At 45.5% G+C, this 25,747-nt stretch overlaps 1 protein-coding gene and 1 pseudogene across 1 annotated transcript; both read right to left on the bottom strand.

The window, feature by feature from the left end:
* Nucleotides 1-745: 745 nt before the first annotated feature.
* LOC137599046 (extracellular calcium-sensing receptor-like) lies at nt 746-4,812 on the bottom strand. The gene is made up of 8 exons (XM_068319694.1): nt 4,691-4,812; nt 4,172-4,466; nt 3,785-4,074; nt 3,178-3,473; nt 2,774-2,967; nt 2,443-2,664; nt 1,732-1,855; nt 746-1,644 (listed from the first exon to the last, which is right to left on the bottom strand). The coding sequence occupies exons 1-8, from the start codon at nt 4,795-4,797 to the stop codon at nt 746-748; spliced, it is 2,427 nt and encodes an 808-aa protein (XP_068175795.1). The 5' UTR covers nt 4,798-4,812.
* A 16,304-nt stretch (nt 4,813-21,116) lies between these two features.
* Nucleotides 21,117-24,523, bottom strand: LOC137598739 (extracellular calcium-sensing receptor-like; annotated as a pseudogene).
* Between the last annotated feature and the right edge of the window lie 1,224 nt (nt 24,524-25,747).

The following is a 25,747-nucleotide window of genomic DNA, read 5'->3' as shown; positions in this document are numbered from 1 at the left end:
CAGCACACCTGTGACTAATCTCCAATCTCCAGACCTTCATGAGGACCAGCTTTCCACCATTCATCGCCAGTTCGTTTGTACTGCTTGTCAGTATCTACACATTGGCTCTCTTGAACTCGCACCTTGACTTTTTGATAACTCTGTTCTCTCCGTGTTCCAGTCCCGGTCTGCTGCCTGTTGGACTATTACCATTCCAGCCACCTGCTTGCTTTCTCATTTCCTGCCGATTTACCTGCTCAGCCTGATCATCTGGTTAATCACTGCATCACATTCGTTGTTAAATAAATCTATTTTTCCCTTTTACCTGACATCTGCACATTTGGGTCCTACAGTAAACCTCGACAGGTACATATACACAGTGTGCCCTCTTGCGATCACGCATCAATGTTCGTGACTTCACCTCATCATGGATTTTTGGTTGGCAGTCACGTGATACCGTACGCTCATTCAATTGGCTGACGGCATCCAGAAGTGTGCTATGTTCCGTGAGTCTCAGACTTTGGTGAGACACAAAAGTTCTTTAAACAGTCTATCAGAGTGTGGGAAAAGGTAACACAGATAGAAAGTGGTTTAATATCAGTATGGGGAGGGTACATAAATATTTAAATTACCGTAAATAATTAGATAAATAGTTTGCAATCTCGATCGCGGATTCCTTAATCATATGTGGTTCCTGAAATGCATTGACGGTAGAGAACGTGGACACACTTTATATCATTGCTTAGATGTCTCAGATGTCTCTTGATCATTTTTTGTTCATCAAATTTTTCTTGGTGTTTTCCTCTGGTTTAAACAATATGATGAAACACTTTGGAGCATATATACAGAATATTAATCCAAAACTGGAGGCCAGAATGGCAAATATCTCTACAGCCACAGTAAATTTCCCAGGAGAGCTGACATACGCTGGGATAAAGGTGATCCAGACTGCACAGAATATCAACATGCTGAAGGTAATGAGTTTGGCTTCATTAAAACTATCAGGCAGTTTCCGAGCTGGAATAGCAAGCACTAAACAAAAGACAGCTAGTAGCCCAATGTACCCGAGTACACCCCAGAACCCAACGGCTGAGCCCAAAGCACATTCCAGAATGATTCTTTTCTTATATACAGTTAAGTTCTTGATTGGAAACGGGGGACTAACAACCAACCAAATGGTACATATTAATACCTGTATAAATGTTATGCAGGCTACAGTTATTCTTTGCTGCAGCGGACCAAACCATTTCATGACATTCCTGCCTGGGAGGGTGGCCTTGAAGGCCATTAATACTACAACAGTTTTGCCTAAAATACAAGACATGCAGAGGACAAAGGTGATTGCAAAGGCTGTGTGTCGCAGCATGCAGGACCAGTCAGAGGGTGCTCCAATGAAAGTTAATGAACTCAGGAAACACAGAGTCAGAGAGAAGAGCAGCAGGAAGCTCAGCTCAGAGTTGTTGGCCTTGACAATCGGAGATGTTCTATGTTGATAGAACAGAACTGCAGTCATGATGGTGAGACAGGCACCACCAACGGAGAACGCTGCCAGAATGATTCCTAGGACCTCATTGTAGGAAAGAAATTCAACAGGCTTGGGTAGACAGGTGTAGCTCTCTGCATTAGGCCAGAATTCATGAGAGCAAGGGGTACAATCAAGAGAGTCTAAAACACAAAACAAAAAATTACAAATGGAAATTAGTAGTCATATACAGTATGTCAGGTAGTATTTATGAATAGGAACTAAATCACCTGTAGAATTGCTAATCTCTCCATCAGGACATCGCACACAATCATAGCAGCAGATGGGTTTTCCTTTTTGAAGCACTTTACGGGTTCCTGGGTGACATATGTCACTACACACTGACCTCGGAACCTGATACATGAATGCAAAGTCAAGAAGAGTCATTATGTTATTACAATTAATAACTATTTAACAAATGATAAAAATTGCAATAATAAACTATTTGTAAACATTTATCTTGAAATAGTCTTTTGTTCTTGTAATATTTGTAATTCTTTGTACTGGTTATAAATATCTACAGTATTTTAAAATAATGCAACCTAACTGCAGAGAGACCAAATAAAAAGATTTTTCTATTCATAAACATATCTTCCAAAATCAGATGAAAATAAAATGTGCTTAACGACAAGAAGTTTCAAATGTTATCTGTTCAATTACAGAGGTTTTGCTGTTCCTCCTTAAAACGTTACACAACAGGTAATCAAAGGAGCTTTTCATGCTGAAATTATGGTGATTATTAGGGTTGTTAGGTCACGAAACCCACTTGATTTATTAACATCAACATTGTAATTTATTTTTTATTGTTTCATTTTTACAATAAAAAAAAAATTACAATAACATTTGGAATGGTTCTCTTCACTGTCAGTGTAAACTTCTGACAGTGGAAAATTGTTTGAGACCTTTCAAGCATCTGTTTGAATAGGGTTAAAACCCCTTACTTTTGTGACACCCTCCATGAACATGAGGTTCGTATTAATTTGAAACTCCTGACCCGCTGGCAATGACCCATCATAATGTCCCACTGTCACAATCTCAATGCTGCCCCTGTGACTTTTCTGCCAATTCACCAGCTCATACTTGGCCACAGGATCCCCATTTGCATCAAATGACACGTCATAACCGTTTTGGTTAAACTTCACTTTCTTCAAGTGATTAAGGACCTATAAGGAGAAGTTAAGTGTTACAAATTGAATTAAATGTATGTATTATATATATTATAGTTCTAGAATTGGAATGTGTTTTTCTGCTTTTTTTATAATTTTAACAAACCTCCTTTAATGACAACTTGTTGTATTTGTCGCAGTGAGTTGAGGAATTTGTGTCCGGGCACAATGTGTTATGAAGGGCATGTGCTAATGCATAAACTGCCTTATAGACCATGTTAGTGATTCGAAGTTGAGATGTGTCGGTGTATGGGTTCTGGAGAGTCTGCATGTCTTCAGTTCCATCACACATTCTCTCACCTGTGGCAGTAACTGGACAGAACGTTTTTAGCTCCTACATTAAAACCATATATTATATATCATAATATAAATAACAACAAATAAGGTCAAATATTTTACCACACATAATTTCATACAAAACTAAATCCACAAATTAAGCTACAGAAAAGTCGGTCTTATTTTCTTCATTTCTGGTGGACCTTTTTACAACAACAGAAACAGCTCTCTCACATGTCCCCAGCCTGCAGTTGAATACAACCTCCCAGAACTCAGTGAGCACTGGGGAAGAGGCCACTTTTGTGGCAGAGAGATCCAGCAGGAAATATCTCAATCCAGGGATGACTGATTGCTCAATGCCAAATCCAATAGCTCCAGCACAGAATCTGTACTTCAGCATGTCTCTGTTGGTGACCCAATCCTCAGTTCCTACCCATTGGCGGGGTGGAGAAGCCTCACTTGACAGCTCCTCCAGAAGGAGTCTCAGTTCAGGAGACGCAATAAATGCCACAATAACGTGAGCTGTTGATCTGTGGAAGACATTCACATGTATTATAACAAGTGACAGACGTCCATGTTGCTATTTGTTTAAATTCATGAGTCTGTGTCATAGCAGAGGTCTCTCGCCCGTGGTCATCTGGGATAGGCTCCAGCAACCACAGTGACCCAAAAAGTTGAAGAAGCAGATGTAAACAAGAGAATTGTGGTCATCTACATGTAAAAATGGATGCACAGAATTATAGAGGGATGGATGGATGTGTGGATGGAATTGAGTGCATTTTGTAAAGTTTGTGCAAATACAACCACTGTCACACTTTGACACAATCTGTGATATGGACACCTCCGGATAACATCAGCTACTCTCTGGATCTTGCTACGTGGGTTTGTCCGATGGAAAGACACAGAGTATTCCACACAGATTCCCTCCTTCTGTGCCGTGAGCAGGAAAGATGCCATACCATTGTTGCCATAGTCTGAATCTGATCGGATTGCACCTATCCAAGTCCAGCCAAAATGTTTTACAAGCTTGGCCAGTGCATCAGCCTGGAACTGGTCACTTGGTACTGTTCTGAAGAAATTAGGGTACTGAATCTTATCAGACAGACATGCACAAGTGGAAAAATAACTGACCTAAGTGAAAATATAAATGTGATTATTGAACATGGCAGGCACATGAATCAGTCCTCATTTCTATTAAAGACAGTTTGTCAGAAATTTAAATGTTTACTTGAGGGATGTTGAACCTCCCGATAATACGTGACATGCTCATAGATTGTGTAGATCCAGATACACCCACAACTCCCACCACCATACCAGACTGAGAGCAGTTATCACCAGTGTGAAATGCCTGATCCAGGCTATTTGAAAGCTGAAATGCCACATCCACTGTTACTGGCACCGAGGTGCAGGAGTCATGGATCTGATAACCCAGTTTGACACCAGGCAGGAGCTCGGTGCTGTTGTTAATCTCCTCAATCGCAAAGATCATAGCCTGTGAGAAGCGCAGTTGACGGTAGTCAATGCTGGAGACAGAAACTCAATTGTCAAACATGAATACAACGATGTTGATGCACTATTTAAGCAGGTAACATAAGAAAGAGATTTGCAATTTAATATCATGGGTGATAACAGGCATTAATCTTGTAACTAAGGCAGCCACAGTTAATGACAAGAAAATGTAACACAAATAAAAGCATTTCAGTAACACACTATGATACTCTCTCAACAATCACTTCTCCTGACAGACCTCCCTGTGCATCTCAGTGGCTCAGGTACAGTGGTGTAGTTATATCTCAAGGTGTGTTTGTAGAGGTGTATGGAGAAAACACCCCCAATAACGAAGTTTCCATCCATAGAGAATGCTGGCAGGCGAGCGGTACCTTGGGGTTTACATGTTACAGTTGAGGCCTGATTGTTAGTTCCATTAACAAAACCTCCTGTAAATCTAGCCTTTTGTTTGAGACCATCTCCATAATATAGATCAAACATGAGCAAACCAACAATTAGAAATGAGATCTCCATCTCTCAGTTGTCTAGGTTTGTGTTTTCATGACTTATATACGATTTGAGACAACTGCTCATCTTCCAGTATATCAAAGAGGGAACGCCCATTGGACTTCAATTATCATTTGTTCATCCCTGTTGAGAATTGTGCCCTTTTTTTAACTTAGCTTTAACTTACTTTTTTAACTTTTCTACCTGTGCACCTTGTGCTGTGTTTTATTTGAAATCACATTCAAATGATATATTATTTTTGTGGTTTAATCTCATATGGGATTAATGATGTCTGTGATTTTACTGCATTTGAAATACAATTAAACTGCAACGATTTCACACTATTTTGGAAAAATATCAATACAAACGAAATGAATTATCAAGAGTCTATTGTGTCATAATTTAATTCACATTGTATTTTTTAAATTACAGGTCAGTGTCACGTGGAGAAAATCCTCCTCATTTTATAGATCCAGCAGAAAGATTCAAAGTAAAAGATACAATGTCATGATTTCCAAAGAATGAATCAAGACTATTTAACAGAAGATAGTCACCTTAAACATTTTTCCACAGGAAATCATTTTCCAATACCTTTTGGGGATCAGCAATTGGATGTGTTCTGTACAGGCATGAGTATCATGATTTATTCAGTATAGTGTGTATCTGAGTTATGCATTGTTACTTGTGTGGTGTCAGGGCACACCAGTTGACCACTGATTTTCATAACTAGGCCAGAGGTGATGTGTAGGGTATCATCACTCTGGCAGCAGAAATTCTTCCCCAGAGGGCAGTTGGGGATACCTGTTCCTCCTCCCTGGGCAAAGTGTCAGATGAAGCAACTTGGCACATGACACACACTGTACCCTCTTACAGGTCATAAATACACCTACATTGCCTCATTATGTGGTTAATTCAAAGCCAGTCTACTCAAAACCATTAGCTGTACCTGGTGTTAGTTAACTGTGTACCCAGGTATGATTGCAGATACCTCTCACTGCATTTCCATTGATATTTCAATCTGTCACAAACTACTTGCTTCTGGCTGTGATCATTGCACTTGGCACTGCATTTGATACAGCAATCAGTGGTTTTTCAATCTTTCTTTCTGGGACACAACCTGCATCTCTTCCTCTGGCGAAGTGTGTCTGTTCCCTGCGGACGGGTCGCAGCAGTCTATGTCACTCCAAACTTTTATATTGCTGCTGCTATGTAGGTTGGTAGGTTTGGGATACCTTCTGGTCGACTTCTCATGTGAGGTGTCACAAGCTCTATTGAGAGCTCTGTGACGAATTGTCGTCTTCCATTGGTGAAGCCTGTGTAAACTTCAGGGTGCTGAGCCCTGTAAAGTGTGTAGGCATTCAGAGCGGCGATGTCAATCATGTTATACAGGAGCACCATGGGCCATCTCTGGGTCTGGCGCTTGCAGGTGAATTTGCCAACCATCTGGTCCATTATATCAACTCCTCTTTTGGTCTGACTGTAGAAGAGGATGCAAAAGCTGTTTAAGTTAATCCACTGTACGTTAAAAAAGTTCTTGAAAATGTTTCGTCTCTCATCCAAGAGACTTCTTCTGAAGAAGAATTTGTTGTTAAACAGCTTTTGGATAACCATGACCTGGATGACTGAGAACCTACAGAGACATCTAGAAGAGGATCACTTCTGGCTTTTTTTTGGGCTGGTTTCATCCACCGTCCTGCCATGATACATTGTGCTAAACAGCTTAACAACCTTCCCCTCCTTTTTTACATGGCTGATCAGGGTCATATTCCCATTGAACCAAAATTCGGTGCTGTGGACATCTCTGGACCTAGAAGCTTCGTGACTGGAGGAATGTCTGGCTTGTTCTGTCGCAAAGTTCCCAAACAGTCAGACCCTCCTCCAGGAGATGTTCTGCAAGAGGGACACTGGTGAAGAAGTTGTTAGTGGTGATGTTCCGGCCTGTGTGTCTCAATCCACTGCACAACTGACGGACAATACTTTCCCCCAGATTCTTCTGGACATTTTCCCCTGGTTGTCTACCTAGATACATGATCCCATCAATTGCATATGGGCAATAGGCATCACAAACCGAGAAGTTCTTTATCCCGTTCTTGGCGGGCTTGCTCGGCATGTACTGTAGAAGCTAGGTCCTCTCTCTGAAAGGCACGAGTTGTCATCCACTGTGATACAATCACTGGAGATGAATTTGAACCGGCACTTGATCAGGAACAGGTCCCATATGTGGCAGAAGCGTGCCAGGCAATCTGTTTGCAGTCGGTTGGCCCTTGTCCACTTGTCATCAAAGCATAAGAACCAGTGAATGTCTTCAAATCTTCGAATTGACATAGTGGCCTTGTACACCGTTTTGTGCAGAGGACTCCTGAAAAGCGTACTTACGGGCACATCCCAGTTCTTCTCACTTCCTGCAGGAATGGTCAATCCAATGAAGGCCACCAGCTCATCTTTGGTCACATGTCTCCACTCTCTCCCCGTGTCTGAGACTGCTCTTCCTCCCTCCTTGTTTGTGCATGTCAGCACCTCCTCTATTGTCAGACGAGAACTCCTTCCATGCATCTATTGGGCAGACATTCCTAAACCCAGGCACAGCTCCTGGCCGAATACGTATCATACTGTGACTTGGTGTTACAGCCTATCTGGGGAGTAACTCTGCCCAGTATGAGCCATTGTAGCTCCGCCGGTCCGGCACAACATCCATGATCTCTTCAGATGACTCTTGTGTGTCTGACAGCCCTTGTTCAGTGGGGGGGACAATGGGTCTTCCATATCTGAGACGTCAGAATCTGAGTCAGTGACTGTGTCCGGCTCGTCATTCCATTCATCCTGGATCATTTGCAGGACACGGTCCACAGAGAGCGGAGCTGGCCTCCTACTAGCCATTTTACTCTGGATAAAATGAACACATTTAACCAGTGAAGTGATCACACTTTAGAATATATCACTAAAAATTATGTTAAAAGAGAAATGACTTACAAGTTATATAAGCCAGCCGCGGATGGGGAGGATATGTGCAGTGCAGCAGAGGCCGTTTTGCTCGCTGACAGCCCCGGTTGTCTGTGTGGAGGCCTTGCTGGATGTTGTAAATGCCCATCATCCTGCAGGAGGCTCGGGTTGTGTGTCTGGAGGCGGTTCACGGGGCTGCTGAAGTCCGTTCCCGGGTGGAGAGCTTGCTGACACTGGGTGTGTTGATTGGAAAGTTCCAGCAGAAGTCACTAATTGACAACAGGTGTCTGGGAGGGACACTAAAAGTGGCTAAAATGTAAACGTTCATATGAAAATCCATGAAACCTATTCTGGGTCATATGTGACCCCGCTCGTTGATGAGTCGGTTAGTGATACAAAAACTTGTAATTTCTTGAAAAAAAATCATTATGTTTTAAAATGAAAATGGCCACATGTCACAGATATTTTATGAGGAACACCTGGAATGTGACTATATTACAAGCTTTTATTTTGAAGCTGCTGAAGAAAAACAACCAATGGGGTTATGCCTGACCCCACAAGTGCATCCAAGGGTTAAGGACGTCCAGATAGCCAGCCGGCTTGTTGGAGGCTCAGGCTTGGGCTCTGGAGGCTGAGCACGGGGTCCTGGAGGCTCGGGCTAGGTCTCTGGAGCATCTGGCCGGGAAGGGTCCCAGGCTTTCTTCGACGGCCCATGTCTGCGAGGAGCACATCCAGTTGCTCCACCCGGGTTACAACGGGGGGCCCAGACCCCTTTCCACGTCCGCTGTTTCTGTCAACATGGTACCTTCAGAGAAGGAGGGGAGTGGCCGGCAGGGTGATGCCCAGGCGCAATCTAGTGTCCCTGGGCTAAACTGAATGATGTGACGGACGGATAGGGTGTCAGCACCGCAGGCATGGTGGCAGTCCGGGACGAGCCCCATGTGATCGTCTCGGCATGTAACTTCCAGATATGTAGCGGTTCCATGCGCAATCCCTATCCTCTGCTCGGCTGCATGTGGACGGGCAAAGATGAACTGTGGTGATGCCACTCATCCAGTGCTGGTTCTACGACAGAGTGTGCGTTTCACAACGGACGTTACGCTACTGGCTTGCAACCAAACTTACATTCCTCGATCACGGGAATGAGGACATCCAGCGGTGCGGCCAACCAGCTGTCCGTGGGGTGGTGCTTAGTCTGGAGCCCAGGAGGTCAGCCATCGGCCCTGAAGGTCAGCCTGGGGCCTTGGAGGCTCAGGCTGGCGTTACTGGGGCTGAGGCTGTGACCTGGAGGCTCAGCCAGGGGCCCTAGAGCCTAAGCCTGGGGCCCTGGAGGTTACATTTTTAGCCTAAAAACCTTCTATTTTGATCAAAAATGAGGAAAAAAGGGTTAAATGGAGCTGAAAGGGATGGGGGGGGGGGTGGCCAGGAAGAGGTGAACCCAAACCGAGCTGACAAAGCCCCACGGGTAGGACTACCTGGGGAGCAAGAAAGTTTAATTGACCAGCAGGGGCACGGTGGAGGTTTGGGGTGTGGGTTTTCAAATGACTTCCATCGAGCTAATATGGCTAAGTGCTAATTTGAGAAGTTGACCACAACAGTCCGAAAAGCGCCTAAGCTAATCAAAGCAATGAGAGCAGATGATCGGACACGGGTAGCGGATCTTTGGCATCTCCTCCTGGAGGTCACAAACAAGTTAGATTTTTTGGCAAAGTGTCACCCTGGAGGTCTGACTTTTTGGGTTTTAAGCAGGAGGTGTCAGAAAAGTTATCATAGGGATAACTGGCTTGTGGCGGCCAAGCGTTCATAGCGACATTGCTTTTTGATCCTTCAATGTCAGCTCTCCCTATCATTGTGAAGCAGAATTCACCAAGTGTTGGATTGTTCACCCACTAATAGGGAACGTGAGCTGGGTTTTAGACCATTCTGAGACACGTTAATTTTAAACTATTGATGATGTGTTGTAGTTGTTGCAATGGTAATCCTGCTCACTACGAGAGGCACTGTAGGTTCAGACATTTGGTGTAGGTGCTTGGCTGAGAAGCCAGTGGTGCAGAGCTACCATCTGTGGGATTTATGACTCATGCCTCTGGTTGTCCAGCTAAGGGTCCGTGCCTCTTGTGATCCAACTAGGCCTCTGTGCCTGCTGTGGTCCGTGCCTCTACTGGTCCAGCTCAGCTTCGATGCCTGTGGTGGTCTAGGTAAGGCTCCATGCCTCTGGTGGTAGGGGCTCCGTGCCTGTAGTGGTCCAGCTAAGGCTCTGTGCCTCTGGTGGTCCAGCTCAGCCTCGGTGCCTCTGGTGGTCCAGGTAAGGCTCCGTGCCTCAGGTGGTCCAGCTCAGCCTCGGTGCCTCTGGTGGGCCTGCCCAGCCTCCGTGCCTCTAGTGGTCCATGCCTCTAGAGACCTAGCTCAGCTTCGGTGCCTCTGGTGGTCCAGCTCAGCCTTAGTGACTCTGGTGGTCCGTGCCTCTGGTGGTCTAGCTCAACCTTGGTGCCTCTGGTGGTCCAGCTCAGTCTCGGTGCCTCTGGTGGTCTAGCTCATTCTGTCAGTGGAGCCTGATCAATAGAGCAACAAAGTGTAAGCTACATCACCGGGGGCATGAGACATGTACGGGGCCACCGGGGCTGCGAACCAGGTGCAGGGCCACTGAGGGCGTGAACCTCTGGGGGAGCAGGCTAAGGGATTTATCCGCGGAGGGGTGCTTAATAATAGGTACATGTGCTCAGCCAGTGCGCTGGGCTCCAGGCTGAGGTTAAGGCCCCGGGCGGGGACTGTTAAGGATGAGGCCGGGTTGTGGAGGCTGAGACTGGGACTGCTGAGATTGGCTGGGACCTTGGAGTCTCTGGCTGGGGCTGTGGAGGTCAGCCTGGGGCCCTGGAGCCTCCAGGCTGGCTCTCTGCTTGAATTTGTGACTTTATTTCATCTTTTGTCATAAAAATTGCATTAAAATCATGTGCAACACAAGTCCAGTGCTTCAACACAAGTCCAGTGCTTATTTGTCACACACATTAGTGTTATTATTTCATCTTACCAAGCGCAGTGGAGCCAAACCGAGAGCCTCACCATACATTTCAGCATAAAAACCTGGAATTTTGATCAAAAGTGTTAAATGGACCTGAAAGGGGAGTGGGGGGCGTGGCCAGGACGGGGATATCTCAAACGAGGACCTCCAGAGAAAAGAGGCCGAAATGCACCTAAGCGAATCTGAGCGAGGAGAGCCGATGGTCAGACACAAGGAGTGGGTCTTTGGCCACTCCTTCTGGAGGTCCTGAACCAAGTTTACTTTTTTGACAAAATGTCGTGCTGGAGGTCGAGGGGTGTCCTATAGCCGACGGCAGCCCAGCCACGATGCAATAAACCCTGGCCGCTTTGGCGGTCGGCGACCCGGCCCTCTGGTGGTCTGAAACAAAGTTGGATTTTTTGAGAAAGTGTCACACTAGTGAATGAGGGGGGCCCCTCCACCTTTGGCAGCCCAGCCATGATACATCGAATCCGGGTCACTTTAGCAGGGCGACGCACCCTCCTGGAGGTCCGGAACGAAAGTGGGTTTTCAGGCCCCCCACTTCAGAGGCTTCACCAGTCACAAGATCGTAGAACCAGCAGACAACTCCATCACATGACCTCCAGGAGGGTGGGTCACCCCCCGAAGTGACCCAGTGACGGTGCACCGTGGCTGGGTAGAACCAGCGGACAGGGCAGTCATTTCTACAATGACAAGTGCCTCTCACCAACAATAACTCCTCATTCCTTCTCCTTTTCCTTTGCTCTAAAGGTTACTTACATTATGGTGCTACAGTACTGTACACCTACGTATTTTGATATGATATTAAATGTTTTATTCTTATTGATTGTACAATAACATTGTGTTTTGAACAGTTTTCTAGAGATTTTATGATTCCGATATTTTTCAGTGTTTTTTTTTTTTTTTGAAAACCAACGAATAATCAAGAATAACATAACTTCAAATGACATTGGTTGAGGCATACCTATATTTTGTTTCATTTTTTTGTTGATTTTATTTCCTGTAATTGCTTATAGTAAGTCTTTGAAATACTGTGGTACCTCTACTCACAAAATTAATTTGTTCTGGAAGAAATTTCTTCACTAGAAAATTTTGTAAGTACAGATGCGTTTTCCATACAAATGCCCTAATCCGTTCCAAGACCCCCCAATATTCAGATATAAATGTTTTATAAAGCATAAAAATGCATCAAAACATATAACAAATATATGTTACAATTAGATTATTACACAATAAATGAGAGTTGTGCATAATCTAAAAAACAAAGAATAAAGAATAAGAAATGATGGTCATTTACCTTTTAACTGCTGTCCTCATTGTTTTTTGTCCTCTTTGGTTCAAATCATGGCCTTGGTCACTGTGTCACCAGCCATCTTTTTCTCCTTTATCCACACGAGTAACAACCTCCCCACCTCATCGTTCACAGCCGACCTCCCCTTCGAAATTATAGCGAGGCCTTTGGAAGTAGTTCTAGCTTTTATGGCTTCCTTTTGTTTTAAGAATGTGGCAATTGTAGATACATTTGTGGTGAGAGTGTTTTATCCAGCAAAGTATCAAAATAAAACCAAAGTATAAAGAGTATGGTTGACAGCCAAAATGGGAATTAATTTATTGATTCTCAGATCATCAGTACAGATCAATCGGGAAACAGCCACTGGATACATGTTACATAACCATTTTATACCCGCTGGTCCCTATTGTTGTGTATGTGATGAGGTTATGTGTCTTTTCTTGGGAAAACAGGAAACATTGCATTTCCAGGCGAACATCCAAATCTAAGTAACCACCCTGTGTCACCATCACCCGCTTCCGGTCTTTCCTATTTTTGTACAATTTGGTTATTCGCTGCCAAACTTGAAAATGTGTTTCCTCTGATTTGAAGTGTGAGCCAAACATGCATTATTTCACTTCCACACATTACTGCCTTATTCTTTGGCGAGATCAGCCAAACACATCCCTTTTTCATGCTTTTCTATTTTTTTTGCTTTGTTTGTATAGACAAATAAGTAAAAAAATCAAGGACCGTGCCATTGCCCGGTATGGCGCAACCGAGGCCCCACCCTGGAGTCAGGCCCGGGCTCGTATGCGAGCGCCTGGTAGCCAGGCCTCTGCCCACGGGGCCCGGCCGGGCTCAGCCTGAAAGGACGATGTGGGCCCAACCTCCGATGGACTCACCACCCGCCGAGGAAACCATAGGGGATGGGTGCAGTGTGGATTGGGTGGCAGTCATCAGCATGGGGCTCGACGACCCAATCCCAAGACAAAGAGTCTAGCTCTATGGACATGGAATGTCACCTCGCTGGGGGAAAGGAGCCAGAGCTTGTGAGGGAGGTTGAGAGGTACCGACTAGATATAGTCGGGCTCACCTCCACCCACAGCTTGGGCTCTGGAACCCAAACCCTTGAGAGGGGCTGGACTCTCCACTTTTCTGGTGTTGTCCAAGGTGAGAGGTGGTGGGCTGGTGTGGGCTTGCTTCTGGCCCCATAGCTCAGCTGTCATATGTTGGAGTTCACCCTGGTGAACGAGAGGGTCACGTCCCTGCGCCTTCAGGTTGGGGACAGGTGTCTCACTGTCGTTTCGGCCTACGGGCCAAATGGCACTGCAGAATACCTGGCCTTCTTGGAGTCCCTGGGAGGGGTACTGAATAGTGCTCCAACTGGGGACTGCATTATTCTCCTTGGGGACTTCAACACTCACGTGGGCAATGACAGTGAGACCTGGAGAGGGGTGATTGGGATGAACGGCCTCCCCGATCTGAACACGAGTGGTGTTCTGTTATTGGACTTCTGTGCTAGTCACAGTTTGTCCATAACAAACACCTTGTTCAACCACAGGGATGTCCATAAGTGCACATGGCACCAGGACACCCGAGGTCAGAGGTCGATGATTGACTTTGTTGTTGTATCATCAGACCTCTGACCGCGTGTGTTGGGCACTCGGGTGAAGAGAGGGGCAGAGCTGTCAACCGATCACCACCTGGTGGTGAGTTGGATCCACTGGCCGAGCAGGAGGCCGGACTGACTCGGCAGGCCCAAATGTGTTTTGAGAGTCTGTTGGGAACGTCTGGCAGAACCCTCTGTCAGTGAGGTCTTCAACTCCCACCTCCGGGAGAGCTTCTTCCAGATCCCGCAGGAGGCTGGGGACATTGAGTCAGAGTGGACCATGTTCTCCACCTCCATTGTCAAAGAAGCTGCTGGTCGCAAGGTCTCTGGTTCCTGTCGCGGCGGTAACCCCAGAACCCGGTGGTGGACACTGGAATTAAGGGATGCCGTCAAGCTGACGAAGGAGTCCTATCAAGTCTTGTTTTTTTTTTTTATATATATCAAAACGTGATTTTATCAGCTAAGATCAATTGAGAACAGCTTGCCATTAACATGACGACCTGGCAAGAGGCCCAAACAGAAAAACAAAAAAACAATAACTAACTAACTAGACAGACATAGATAGATAGATAGATAGATAGATAGATAGATAGATAGATAGATAGATAGATAGATAGATAGATATCAAGTCTTGTTGAATTGTAGGACTCCCTGAGGTAGCTGACAGGTACGGGCAGGCCAGGCGTACTGCAGCTTGAGTAGTCGCGGAGGCAAAAACTCGGGTCTGGGAGGAGTTCGGAGAGGCCATGGAGGAAGACTATCGGCAAACCATTCGGCGCTTCAGGAGGGGAAAGCGGTGCCCAGCCAGCACTGTTTACTGGTAGAGGCGCAGCCAGGGTCCGGAGGGAGTCCGGTTTGGGGACCAAAGGATTTTATCTCTGCTTTTTGCAGACTATGTTGTCCTGTTGGCCTCATCAAACCTGGACCTTCAGCGTGCACTGGGATGGTTTGCAGCCGAGTGTGACCCGAGTGGGATGAGGGTCAGCACCTCTAAATCCAAGGCCATGGTTCTTGACCGGAAAAGGGTGGTGTGCCCTCTTCACTTTGGTGGAGAGTCCTTGCCCCAAGTGCAGGACTTTAAGTATCATGGGGTCTTGTTCACGAGTGAGGGAAGGATGGAACGTGAGATTGACAGACGGATCGGTGCAGCTTCTGCAGTGATGCAGTCGTTGTATAGGTCTGTCGTGGTGAAGAAGGACCTGAGTCGTAAGACGAAGCTCTGGATTTACCGGTCAATGTACGTTCCTACTCACACCTATGGTCATGAGCTTTGGGTCATGACGGAAAGGACAAGAGCCCGGATAAAAGCAGCTGAAATGAGTTTCCTCTGTAGAGTGGCTGGGCGCACCCTTAAAGATTGAAGAGTGAGGAGCTCAGTCACCAGGGAGGAGCTCGGAGAAGAGCCGCTGCTCCTCCGCCCCGATCGGAGCCAGCTGAGGTGGCTCGGACATCTGTTCCTGATGCCTCCTGGACGCCTCCCTGGGGAGATGTTCCGGGAATGTCCTACCAAGAGGAGACCTCGAGGAAGACCTAGGATACGCTGGAAGGACTATATCTCTCGGCTGGCCTGGGAACACATCGGGCTCCCCCCGGAGGAGCTGGAGGAGGTGTCGGGGGAGATGAAAGTATGGGCATCCCTGCTGAGACTGTTCAGCGGTTGATGATGGATGGATGGATGTATAGACAAAAAACTATTTTCTTCTTATTTTCTTTTCCTCTTTTCTCCATCAATTTTCCATAGTGAATACTCTGAAAGTTGATATATTTACGTAAAATTATCAGAACACCTCATGGGTCGAGGGCCGAATGACGAGGACACTGCATAGACACCTATCTACCTACACACATAAACACATACGGTAGAGGTCCCTCTTAGCCAATGGGATGCCAGGATGGTAGGGAAGTGCGAGTAGCAGCCCATACTGTATTTTTACCTTTCGTATCCTGAAATTTCTTTCATAACAAAGGGCAATATTTACCTGTTGAGGCGCTTTGTAACTTGAAAATTTTGTATGAAGAGACGTTTGTAAGCAGAGGTACCACTGTACTACTTTTGTAGTACAGTGGTACTGTACAATGACCGATTTCAGATTGAGATTTAATAAATAGCGTATGAACTGAATTGTTCATAATTAAAAACAACTTCTTGGAATCAATTGTTTGTAGGTTGAGGACTACCTGTATTTATTATTATTGTTACAATTTTAGATTTTTTTAAGCACAGAAAAATATATAATGGAAACTTGACTGGAACTGAAAGGTTTCCATGATGGAGGCGCACAGGGTTGCAGCGGCTTCTGGAGCTCCAGCTGTAATGCCCATTTCTAGCGCTTTAAGAAATAATGTAAACAGCAGCTTAACAGCAAATGTGAAGTACATCCCAGCCAAACTATACTTCATCAGAAATAACCAAACGGCATCAATTTCACCAACAGTGAAAGCTAATCTCGGCAGACTGGAGTTACTCAGAACGCAGGAGGAGTGGCATGGGGGGTCCAAGGACAGACCGGCAAGAGGAAGCAATGTGCCCGGAGGCAGAAAAGAGGAAAAAGGGCTAGCTGGCTAACCCAGCTAAAATCCAGCAGACCACCAATCCCCTCACTCTTTCTGGCCAATAAAATGGACATGCTACGCCTCCGGCTGCAGGTCTGGGAGGAGATGAGGAGCTGCTGTGTGGTCGGCCTGACGGAGGCCCGGCTAAACAACAGCATGCCGGACTCTGCTTTCCAGATCGATGGATTACAGCTGTTCTGAGCGGACCGGGACCATCGATCCGGGAAAACACGTGGGGAGGACTTGTGTGCATACGTGAACAGGGGTTGGTGCACAAATAGTGAACTGGTTAAGAGCTACTGCTTCGAGACCATAGAACACGTGACTGTTAAATGCCGGCCGCACTATCTGCCTTGTGAGTTCATGGCGGTGTTCGTCACCATTGTTTACATGCCGCCGGGTGCTAATGCTAACGCTAATGGAAACGAAGCGTTACGTGAGCTGCACGACACCATCAGCTCACTGCACACCAGGCACCTGGAGGCGTTTTACGTGGTAGCAAGGGACTTTAACCACGTTAAACTGACGGATACACTGCCCAGTTTTTACCAGCACGTCACCATCCCCACACGTGGGGCCAACACGCTGGACTGTGTATACACCAACTTACGCGGCACATACAGGTCCCTCCCCCCGACCACACCTGGGCCTATCAGACCACATCTCCATCCTGATGGCTCCAACATATCGTCCCCTGGTGAAATCCCTCAAGGAGAACTGTCACTGTGTGGCCCCAGGACGCGGCCCCGGTGCTCCAGGACTGCTTCCAGCACACAGACTGGCAGATGTTCAGGGAGGCAGCCACACAGGGGGGAGAGGTGAACCTGGAGGAATACACTTCCTCTGTCCTTGGGTTCATCTCCAAGTGTGCGGACGATGTGACCAACACCAGAACGATCACCGTCTACCTGAACCAGAAGCCCTGGCTGAATGCAGAGGTGAGAGCTCTGCTGAAGGCCAGGGATGCTGCTTTCGGGGCGGGGGAGGCAGGGGCACTAAGGGCAGCGAGAAGACTCTGGATAAGGGCATAAAGGAGGCCAAATCCACTTATGCTCAAAAGATCCATGGTCACCTGATGTCAGGGGACCCACAGAGCATGTGGAAGGGCATCAAGTGCATCACTAACTTGAACACCAGGAATGCACAGGGCCCGACAGACCCCTCCCTAGCAGATGCCCTCAATAAGTGTTATGCCCGCTTTGAGGACCCCAACAGCCCCCGAAGCACCAAACTAACACCCCCACCCCCCACCCCCCCGACGACATGCCCCTCAGTGTGACCACAGAGGATGTGAGGAGGACCCTGCAAAGGATAAACCCTCGCAAGGCTGCAGGCCCCGACGGCATCCCAGGGACAGTGCTGAAGGACTGTTCCCACCAGCTAGTAGAGGTGCTAACAGACATCTTCAACACCTCACTGCAGCTAGCAACAGTCCCCAGCTGCCTGAAGTCCGCCACCATCGTCCCGGTCCCCAAACGCCACTCGGTAAAGGAGCTGAATGACTATCGGCCGGTGGCCCCCACCCCGATAGTCATGAAGTGCTTTGAGAAGCTGGTCATGGCCCACATCAAAGACTCCATAGACATTACAGTGGACCCCCACCAATATGCCTACAGGAGAAACCGCTCCACCGACGATGCCATCTCCTCTGTGGTCCACACATCCCTCACCCACTCGGAGAGCAAGGACTCCTACATCTGCCTGCTCTTCCTGGATTTCACCTCCGCGTTCAATACTATCACCCGCCAGACCCTGGTGCAGAAACTGTTAGAGCTGGGACTGTCTGCCACCACAGGGAACTGGGTCCTGGACTTCCTGGCAGACAGATCACAGACTGTCAGGGTCAACAACACGGTCTCCTCCCCCATCACCCTCAGCACCGGCTCCCCACAGGGTTGCGTGCTCAGCTCCCTCCTGTTCACCCTACTGACGTATGACTGCTCAGCAAAACACCCGAGCTGTCATATAGTAAAGTTCACAGACGACACAGTAGTGGTGGGACGCATCCAGAACGATGATGAGTCCGGATACAGAGAGGAGGTGGAGCATCTGGTGCACTGGTGCAGACACAGCAACCTCTGCATCAACGTGGAGAAGACCAAAGAGATGGTGGTGGACTTCAGGAGGAAGAGACACTCCCCTCCCCCCCTGCACATCGGAGGAGCAGCTGTGGAGGTGGTCTCCAGCTACAGGTACCTGGGGGTTCAATTCACTGAGGACCTCACCTGGAGCTGTAACACCTCCTACCTGCTCAAGAAGGCCCACCAGCGGCTCTACTTCCTCAGGAAGCTGAGGCGTGCTGGACTGGGGAGTGCCGTCCTGAAGGCTTTCTACAGGGGTGCGGTGGAGAGCATCCTCACCACCAGCATCACCGTGTGGCACGGCAGCTGCTCTGCTGCAGACAGGAAAGCTCTGCAGAGGGTTGTGAAGGCTGCACAGAGGACTGTAGGGGGTGGCCTACCTACCACCACAGAAATCTACACAAGTAGGTGTAGAAGGAGGGCCACCCACATCATGAGAGACCCCACCCACCCAGCACAGAGTCTGTTCCAACCCCCACCCCCCCACCCCCAGGCAGGAGACTACGGAGCATCCGGAGCAAGACCACCAGGACCACCAGGACCACCAGGCTGAGGAACAGCTTCTTCCCAGAGGCTGTTAGACAGCTGAACTCCTGTGGTGCTCTGTAGTCACCCTCACGACGCCCCGAGTGTCACCACAGACACACAGGGATCTGGTGCCATATGGTGCTTCATCAGGTGCAATGGATGGAGCACCTACATACTTAAGCTGCTACACTGTAAATAGACTTTGCTGTTCAGACACTTTTCAATTTAGACTTTATTTATCTTACATTTTTAACCTATCTTTTCTTTACTTATCTTATTTATCTTATTTAATCTTATTTATCTTATTTATCAACCAGGCTTACTGGGACCTCCAGAGAATATTTCATACTGTCATATGTAAACGTGTGTCAGCATGACAATAAAAGACTCTGATTCTCTGATCAGAGTCTTCTCTGATTGAGACAGTACAATTACCATTATACACACACACACACACACACACACACACACACACACACACACACACACACACACACACACATATCATGATAAATACATTTGTAAGCACATTTGTTATATTTGTCTGGATATATTTCCAAAGGCATTGGGAAAATACAAAGCAAAATTAACAAAAAAATATTATATCTTAAATCTTAAATATCTTAAATGTCTGCTTCAAACGGTGATTATATATATATATATATATATATATATATATATATACATATATATATATATATGTATATATATGTGTGTGTGTGTGTATTATACACATATGTACATATATACATACACAGTGCGCCCTCGCTCAATCTCGCATCATCTTCACCTCATCATGGATTATTTGTCGGCAGTCATGTGATACCGTACGCGCATTCTATTAGCTGACGGCATCCAGAAGTGCGCTACGTTCCGTGAGTCTCGGACTTTCGTGAGACACAAAAGTGCTTTAAACAGTCTATCAGAGTGTTTTAAAGGTAATACAGATACAAGGTGGTTTAACATCAGTATGGGGAGAGTTCAAAAACCTTTAAATTACCGTAAATAATGAGATAAATAGATCACAATCTCGATTACGAATTCCTTACTCACATGTGGTTCCTGGAACGCATTAACCGCAAAGAACGAGGGCGCACTGTATATCATTGCTTATAGAACTCCGATGTCTCTGGATCATTTTTTGTGCAACAAATTTTTCTTGGTGTTTTTCTCTGGTTTAAACAACATGATGAAACACTTTGGAGCATAAATACAGAATATTAATCCAAAACTGGAGGCCAGAATGGCAAATATCTCTACAGCCACAGTAAATTTCCCAAGAGAGCTGACATACGCTGGGATAAAGGTGATCCAGACTGCACAGAATATCAACATGCTGAAGGTGATGAGTTTGGCTTCATTAAAACTATCAGGCAGTTTCCGAGCTATGCAGAGGACAAAGGTGATTGCAAAGGCTGTGTGTCGCAGCATGCAGGACCAGTCAGAGGGTGCTCCAATGAAAGTTAATGAACTCAGGAAACACAGAGTCAGAGAGAAGAGCAGCAGGAAACTCACCTCAGAGTTGTTGGCCTTGACAATCGGGGATGTTCTATTTTGATAGAACAGAACTGCAGTGAGATGGAGCGTGAGATTGGACGGAGAATTGGGGCAGCAGGAGCGGTATTGCAGTCGCTTTACTGCACTGTTGTCACAAAGAGGGAGCTAAGCCGAGAGGCAAAGCTCTACCGTTCAATCTTCGTTCCCACCCTCACCTATGGTCCTGAGCGATGGGTCATGACCGAAAGAACGAGATCGCGGATACAAGCAGCTGAAATGGGCTTTCTCAGATGGATAGCTGGTGTGAAAAACACTGCTGTTCGCGAGGGGCTCAGAGTAGAGCCGCTGCTCCTTTGAGTGGAAAGGACTCAGTTGAGGTGGTTTGGGCATCTGGTGGTGATGCCTCCGGGACGCCTCCCTAGGGAGGTGTTTCTGGCACGTCCAGCTGGGAGGAGACCTCGGGGCATACCCAGGACCAGGTGGAGGGATTGTATCTCAACACTGGCCTGGGAATGCCTTGGGACCCCCAGTCAGAGCTGGTGGATGTGGCCGGGTAAAGGGATGTGTGGGGCTCCCTCTTGAAGCTGCTGCCCCCGCAACCCGACTACGGATAAGCGGTGGAAGATGGATGGATGGATGGATGGATGGATGGATGGATGGATGGATGGAGAACTGCAGTCATGATGAGGACGCTGCCAGAATGATTCCTAGGACCTCATCGTAGGAAAGAAATTCAACAGGCTTGGGTAGACAAGTGTTGCTCTCTGCATTAGGCCAGAAACAAAAAATGACAAATGGAAATTAGTAGTCATATATGTCATGTAGTATTTATGAATATGAACTAAATCACCTGTAGAATTGCTAATCTCTCCATCAGGACAACGCACACAATCATAGCAGCAGATGGGTTTTCATTTTTGAAGCACTGTACGGGTTCCTGGGTGACATCTGTCACTACACACTGACTCCGGAACCTGATACATGAATGCAAAGTCAAGAAGAGTCAATATTTTATTACAATTAATAATTATTTAACAAATAATAAAAATTGCAATTATAAACTATTTGTCAAAATTTATGTTGAAATAGTCTTGAATCCTTGTAATATATGTAATTCTTTGTATTTTTATAAATGTCTATACTATTTGGAATAATGCAATGTTGCTGCAGAGAGACCAAGTAAAGAGATTTTTCTATCCATAAACATATCTTCCAAAAATAAGATGAAAATAAAATGTGCTTAAGGACAAGGAGTTTCAGACATTATCTGTTAAGTTACAAAGGTTTTGCTGCTCCTCTTAAAAAAGGTACACAACATGTAATCAAAGGATCTTCATTCATTCATTTATCTTCCAACCCGCTTAATCCGCTAACGCAGGTCGCGGGGTAGCCAGTGCCTATCCTGGCAGTCTCAGGGCGTGAGGCGGGGGACACTCCAGGCACGACGCCAGTGTACCGCGGAGCCACATAGAAACAAACAATCATTCACACACACACTCACTCCTATGGTCAATTTGGGACCGGCCAATCAACCTGAAGCGCATGCTTTTGGAGGTGGGAAGAAGCCGGAGAACCCGGAGAGAACCCACGCAGACACGGGGACAGCATGCGAACTCCGCACAGAGCGGGACTTGAACCCGGGTCCACCGTGTTGTGAGGCAGCAGCGCTAACCACTGCGCCACCGTGCCGCCCTCAAAGGATCTTTTCATGCTGAAATTATGGTGATTGTTAGGATCGTTAGGTCAAGAAACCCACTTGATTTATTGACATCAACATGGTGATTTTTTTTATTTTATTTTAACAATGAAAATATTTACAATAACATTTAGAATTGTTCGCTTCACAGTCAGTATAAATATCTGACAGTGGAAAATTACATCTTTGAGACCTTCAAAACATTCATTTTAATAAGCTTAAAACCCATTACTTTTGTGACACCCTCCATGAACATGAGGTTCATATTAATTTGGAACTCCTGACCCGTTGGCAATGACCCATCATAATGTCCCACTGTCACAATCTCAATGCTGCCCCTGTGACTTTTCTGCCAATTCACCAGCTCATACTTGGCCACGGGATCCCCATTTGCATCAAATGACACGTCATAACCGTTTAGGTTAAACTTAACTTTCTTCAACTGATTAAGGACCTTTGAGGAGAAGTTAAGCATTACAAATTGAATTAAATGCACGTTATATATATTATATATTATATATATATATATATATATATATATATATATATATATATATATATAAATATATATATATATATATATTATAGTTCCAAAATTGGAATGTGTTTTCCTGCTTTTCTATAATTTTAACCAACCTCCTTTAATGACAACTTGTTGTATTTGTCGCAGTGAGTTGAGGAATTTGTGTCCGGGCACAATGTGTTATGAAGGGCATGTGCTAATGCATAAACTGCCTTATAGACCATGTTAGTGATTCGAAGTTGAGATGTGTCGGTGTATGGGTTCTGGAGAGTCTGCATGTCTTCAGTTCCATCACACATTCTCTCACCTGTGGCAGTAACTGGACAGAACGTTTTTAGCTCTACATTAAAACCATACATTATATATCATAATATAAATAATAACAAAAGAGGGTCAAAATATTTTACCTGACATAAATTCATACAAAACCAAATCCACAAATTAATCTAGGGAAAAGTGTGTTTTACTTTTTTAATTTCTGGTGGACTTTTTACAACAACAGAAACAGCTCTCTCACATGTTCCCAGCCTGCAGTTGAATACAACCTCCCAGAACTCAGTGAGCGCTGGGGAAGAGGCCACTTTTGTGGCAGAGAGATCCAGCAGGAAGTCTCTCAATCCAGGGATGACTGATTGCTCAATGCCAAATCCAATAGCGCCAGCACAGAATCTGTACTTCAGCATGTCTCGGTTGGTGACCCAATCCTCAGTTCCTACCCATTGGCGGGGTGGAGAAGCCTCACTTGACAGCTCCTCCAGAAGGAATCTCAGTTCAGGAGACGCAATAAATGCCACAATAACGTGAGCTGTTGATCTGTGGAAGACATTCATATGTATTATAACAAGTGATACACTTTGTCACACTTTGACACAATCTGTGATATCGACACCTCCGGATCACATCAGCTACTCTCTGGATCTTGCTGCGTGGGTTTGTCCGATGGAAAAACACAGAGTATTCCACACAGATTCCCTCCTTCTGTGCCGTGAGCAGGAAAGATGCCATACCGTTGTTGCCATAGTCTGAATCTGATCGGATTGCACCGATCCAAGTCCAGCCAAAGTGTTTTACAAGATTGGCCAGTTCATCAGCCTGGAACTGGTCACTTGGTACAGTTCTGAAGAAATTAGGGCACTACATCTTATCAGACAGACATGCACAGGTGGAAAGGCAGGCACATGAATCAGTACTCATTTCTATTTAAGACAGTTTGTCAGAAATTTAAATCTTTACTTGAGGGATGTTTAAGGAATGTTGAACCTCCCGATAATACGTGACATGCTTATAGATCCAGTGGATCCAGATTCACCCACAACTCCCACCAGCATACCAGACTGAGAGCAGTTATCACCAGTGTGAAATGCCTGATCCAGGCTATTTGAAAGCTGAAATGCCACATCCACTGTTACTGGCACCGAGGTGCAGGAGTCATGGATCTGATAACCCAGTTTGACACCGGGCAGGAGCTCAGTGCTGTTGTTAATCTGCTCAATGGCAAAGATCATAGCCTGTGAGAAGCGCAGTTCACGGGAATCAATGCTGGAGAGAGAAACTCAATTGTCAAACATGCATACGACGATGTTGATGCACTATTTAAGCAGTTAACATAATAAATTTGCAATTTAATATCATGGGTGATAACAGACATCAATCTTGCAACTAAGGCAGCCACAGTTAATGACAAGAAAATGTAACACAAATAAAAGCATTTCAGTAACACACTATGATACTCTCTCAACAATCACTTCTCCTGACAGACCTCCCTGTGCATCTCAGTGGCTCAGGTACAGTGGTGTAGTTATATCTCAAGGTGTGTTTGTAGTGGTGTATGGAGAAAACACCCCCAATAACAAAGTCTCCATCCATAGAGAATGCGGGCAGGCGAGCGGTACCTTGGGGTTTACATTTTACAGTTGAGGCCTGATTGTCAATTCCATTAACAATACCCCCTGTGAATGTAGCCTTTTGTTTGAGACCATCTCCACAATACAGATCAAACATGAGCAAACCAACAATTAGAAATGAGATCTCCATCTCTCAAATGTCTGCGTTTGTGTTTTCATGACTTATATATGTTTTAAGACAACTACTCATCTTCCTGTATATTAATGAGGGAACGCCCATTGGACTTTGATGATCACTTGTTAAGGCCTGTTGAGAATTGTGCCCTTTGTTTAACATACCTTGAACTTACATTTTAACTTTTTTTCCCTGTGCTCTGTTTGTATATGATATCAAATAAAACACAGCAAATGATATACACATTAGTGGGTTGTTAATGTAATTTAATCTCATGGGATTAATAATGTTTGTAATTTTACAGCATTTGAAATTTTATTAAAATACTACATTTTCAGTCTTTTTGAAAAATATCAATACAAAAAAAGTGAATAAACAAGAGTCAATTTTGTAATGATTCACATTTTATCTGTTAAATTACAGTTCAGTCTTCCTCATTTTATAGATCCAACAGTATGATTCAAAGAAAAAGATACAATATCATGTTTTCCAAAGAATGAATCAGACTTTTTTTAACAGCAGATAGTCACCTTAAACATTTACTGATCAGTTTTCAGACTTTCTACACTTATGTTTTCCACAGGAAAACATTTTCCAATAGCTTTTGGGGATCAGCAATTGGATATGTTCTGTGCTGTCATGAGTGTCATAATTTATTCAGTATAGTTTGTCTGAATTATGCATTGTTACTTGTGTGGTGTCAGGGCACACCAGTTGACCACTGATTCCCATTACTAGGCCAGAGGTGATGTCTGCAGGGTATCATCACTCTGGCAGCAGAAATTCTTCCCCAGAGGGTAGTTGGGGACACCTGTTCGTCCTCCCCGGGCAAAGTGTCAGATGAAGCAACTTGGAACAGGACACACACCATACCCTCTTACAGGTCATAAATACACCTGTGTGCATTGCCTCACTATGTGGTTAATTTAAGGCCAGTCTCTACCCTAAATCAATAGCTCTACTTGGTGCTATTTAACTGTGTGCCCAGATGCCCCTCGCTGCATTTCCACTGATATTTCAGCCTTATCAGGCATTTACTTTTATTCGAATCATTGTTAGCTCTATGAAGCA

This window comes from Antennarius striatus, chromosome 7 (genome assembly GCF_040054535.1).
Source record: "Antennarius striatus isolate MH-2024 chromosome 7, ASM4005453v1, whole genome shotgun sequence".
In the NCBI taxonomy this organism is placed as follows: domain Eukaryota; kingdom Metazoa; phylum Chordata; class Actinopteri; order Lophiiformes; family Antennariidae; genus Antennarius; species Antennarius striatus.
The sequence above is the reverse complement of the archived record's forward strand: the minus strand, read 5'-3'. Positions and strand labels throughout refer to the sequence as shown.

Bases quoted from the DNA above. Each gene is read 5' to 3' on its own strand.
- LOC137599046 (XM_068319694.1), bottom strand. From the start codon at position 4,797: ATGGATGGAAACTTCGTTATTGGGGGTGTTTTCTCCATACACCTCTAC. The intron at 4,075-4,171 runs GTAAACATTTAA...ATTTTCACTTAG, and splicing joins GGAGGTTCAACATCCCTCAA to GTCAGTTATTTTTCCACTTG. The intron at 1,856-2,442 runs GTAAGGGGTTTT...TTCATGTATCAG, and splicing joins TCATGGAGGGTGTCACAAAA to GTTCCGAGGTCAGTGTGTAG.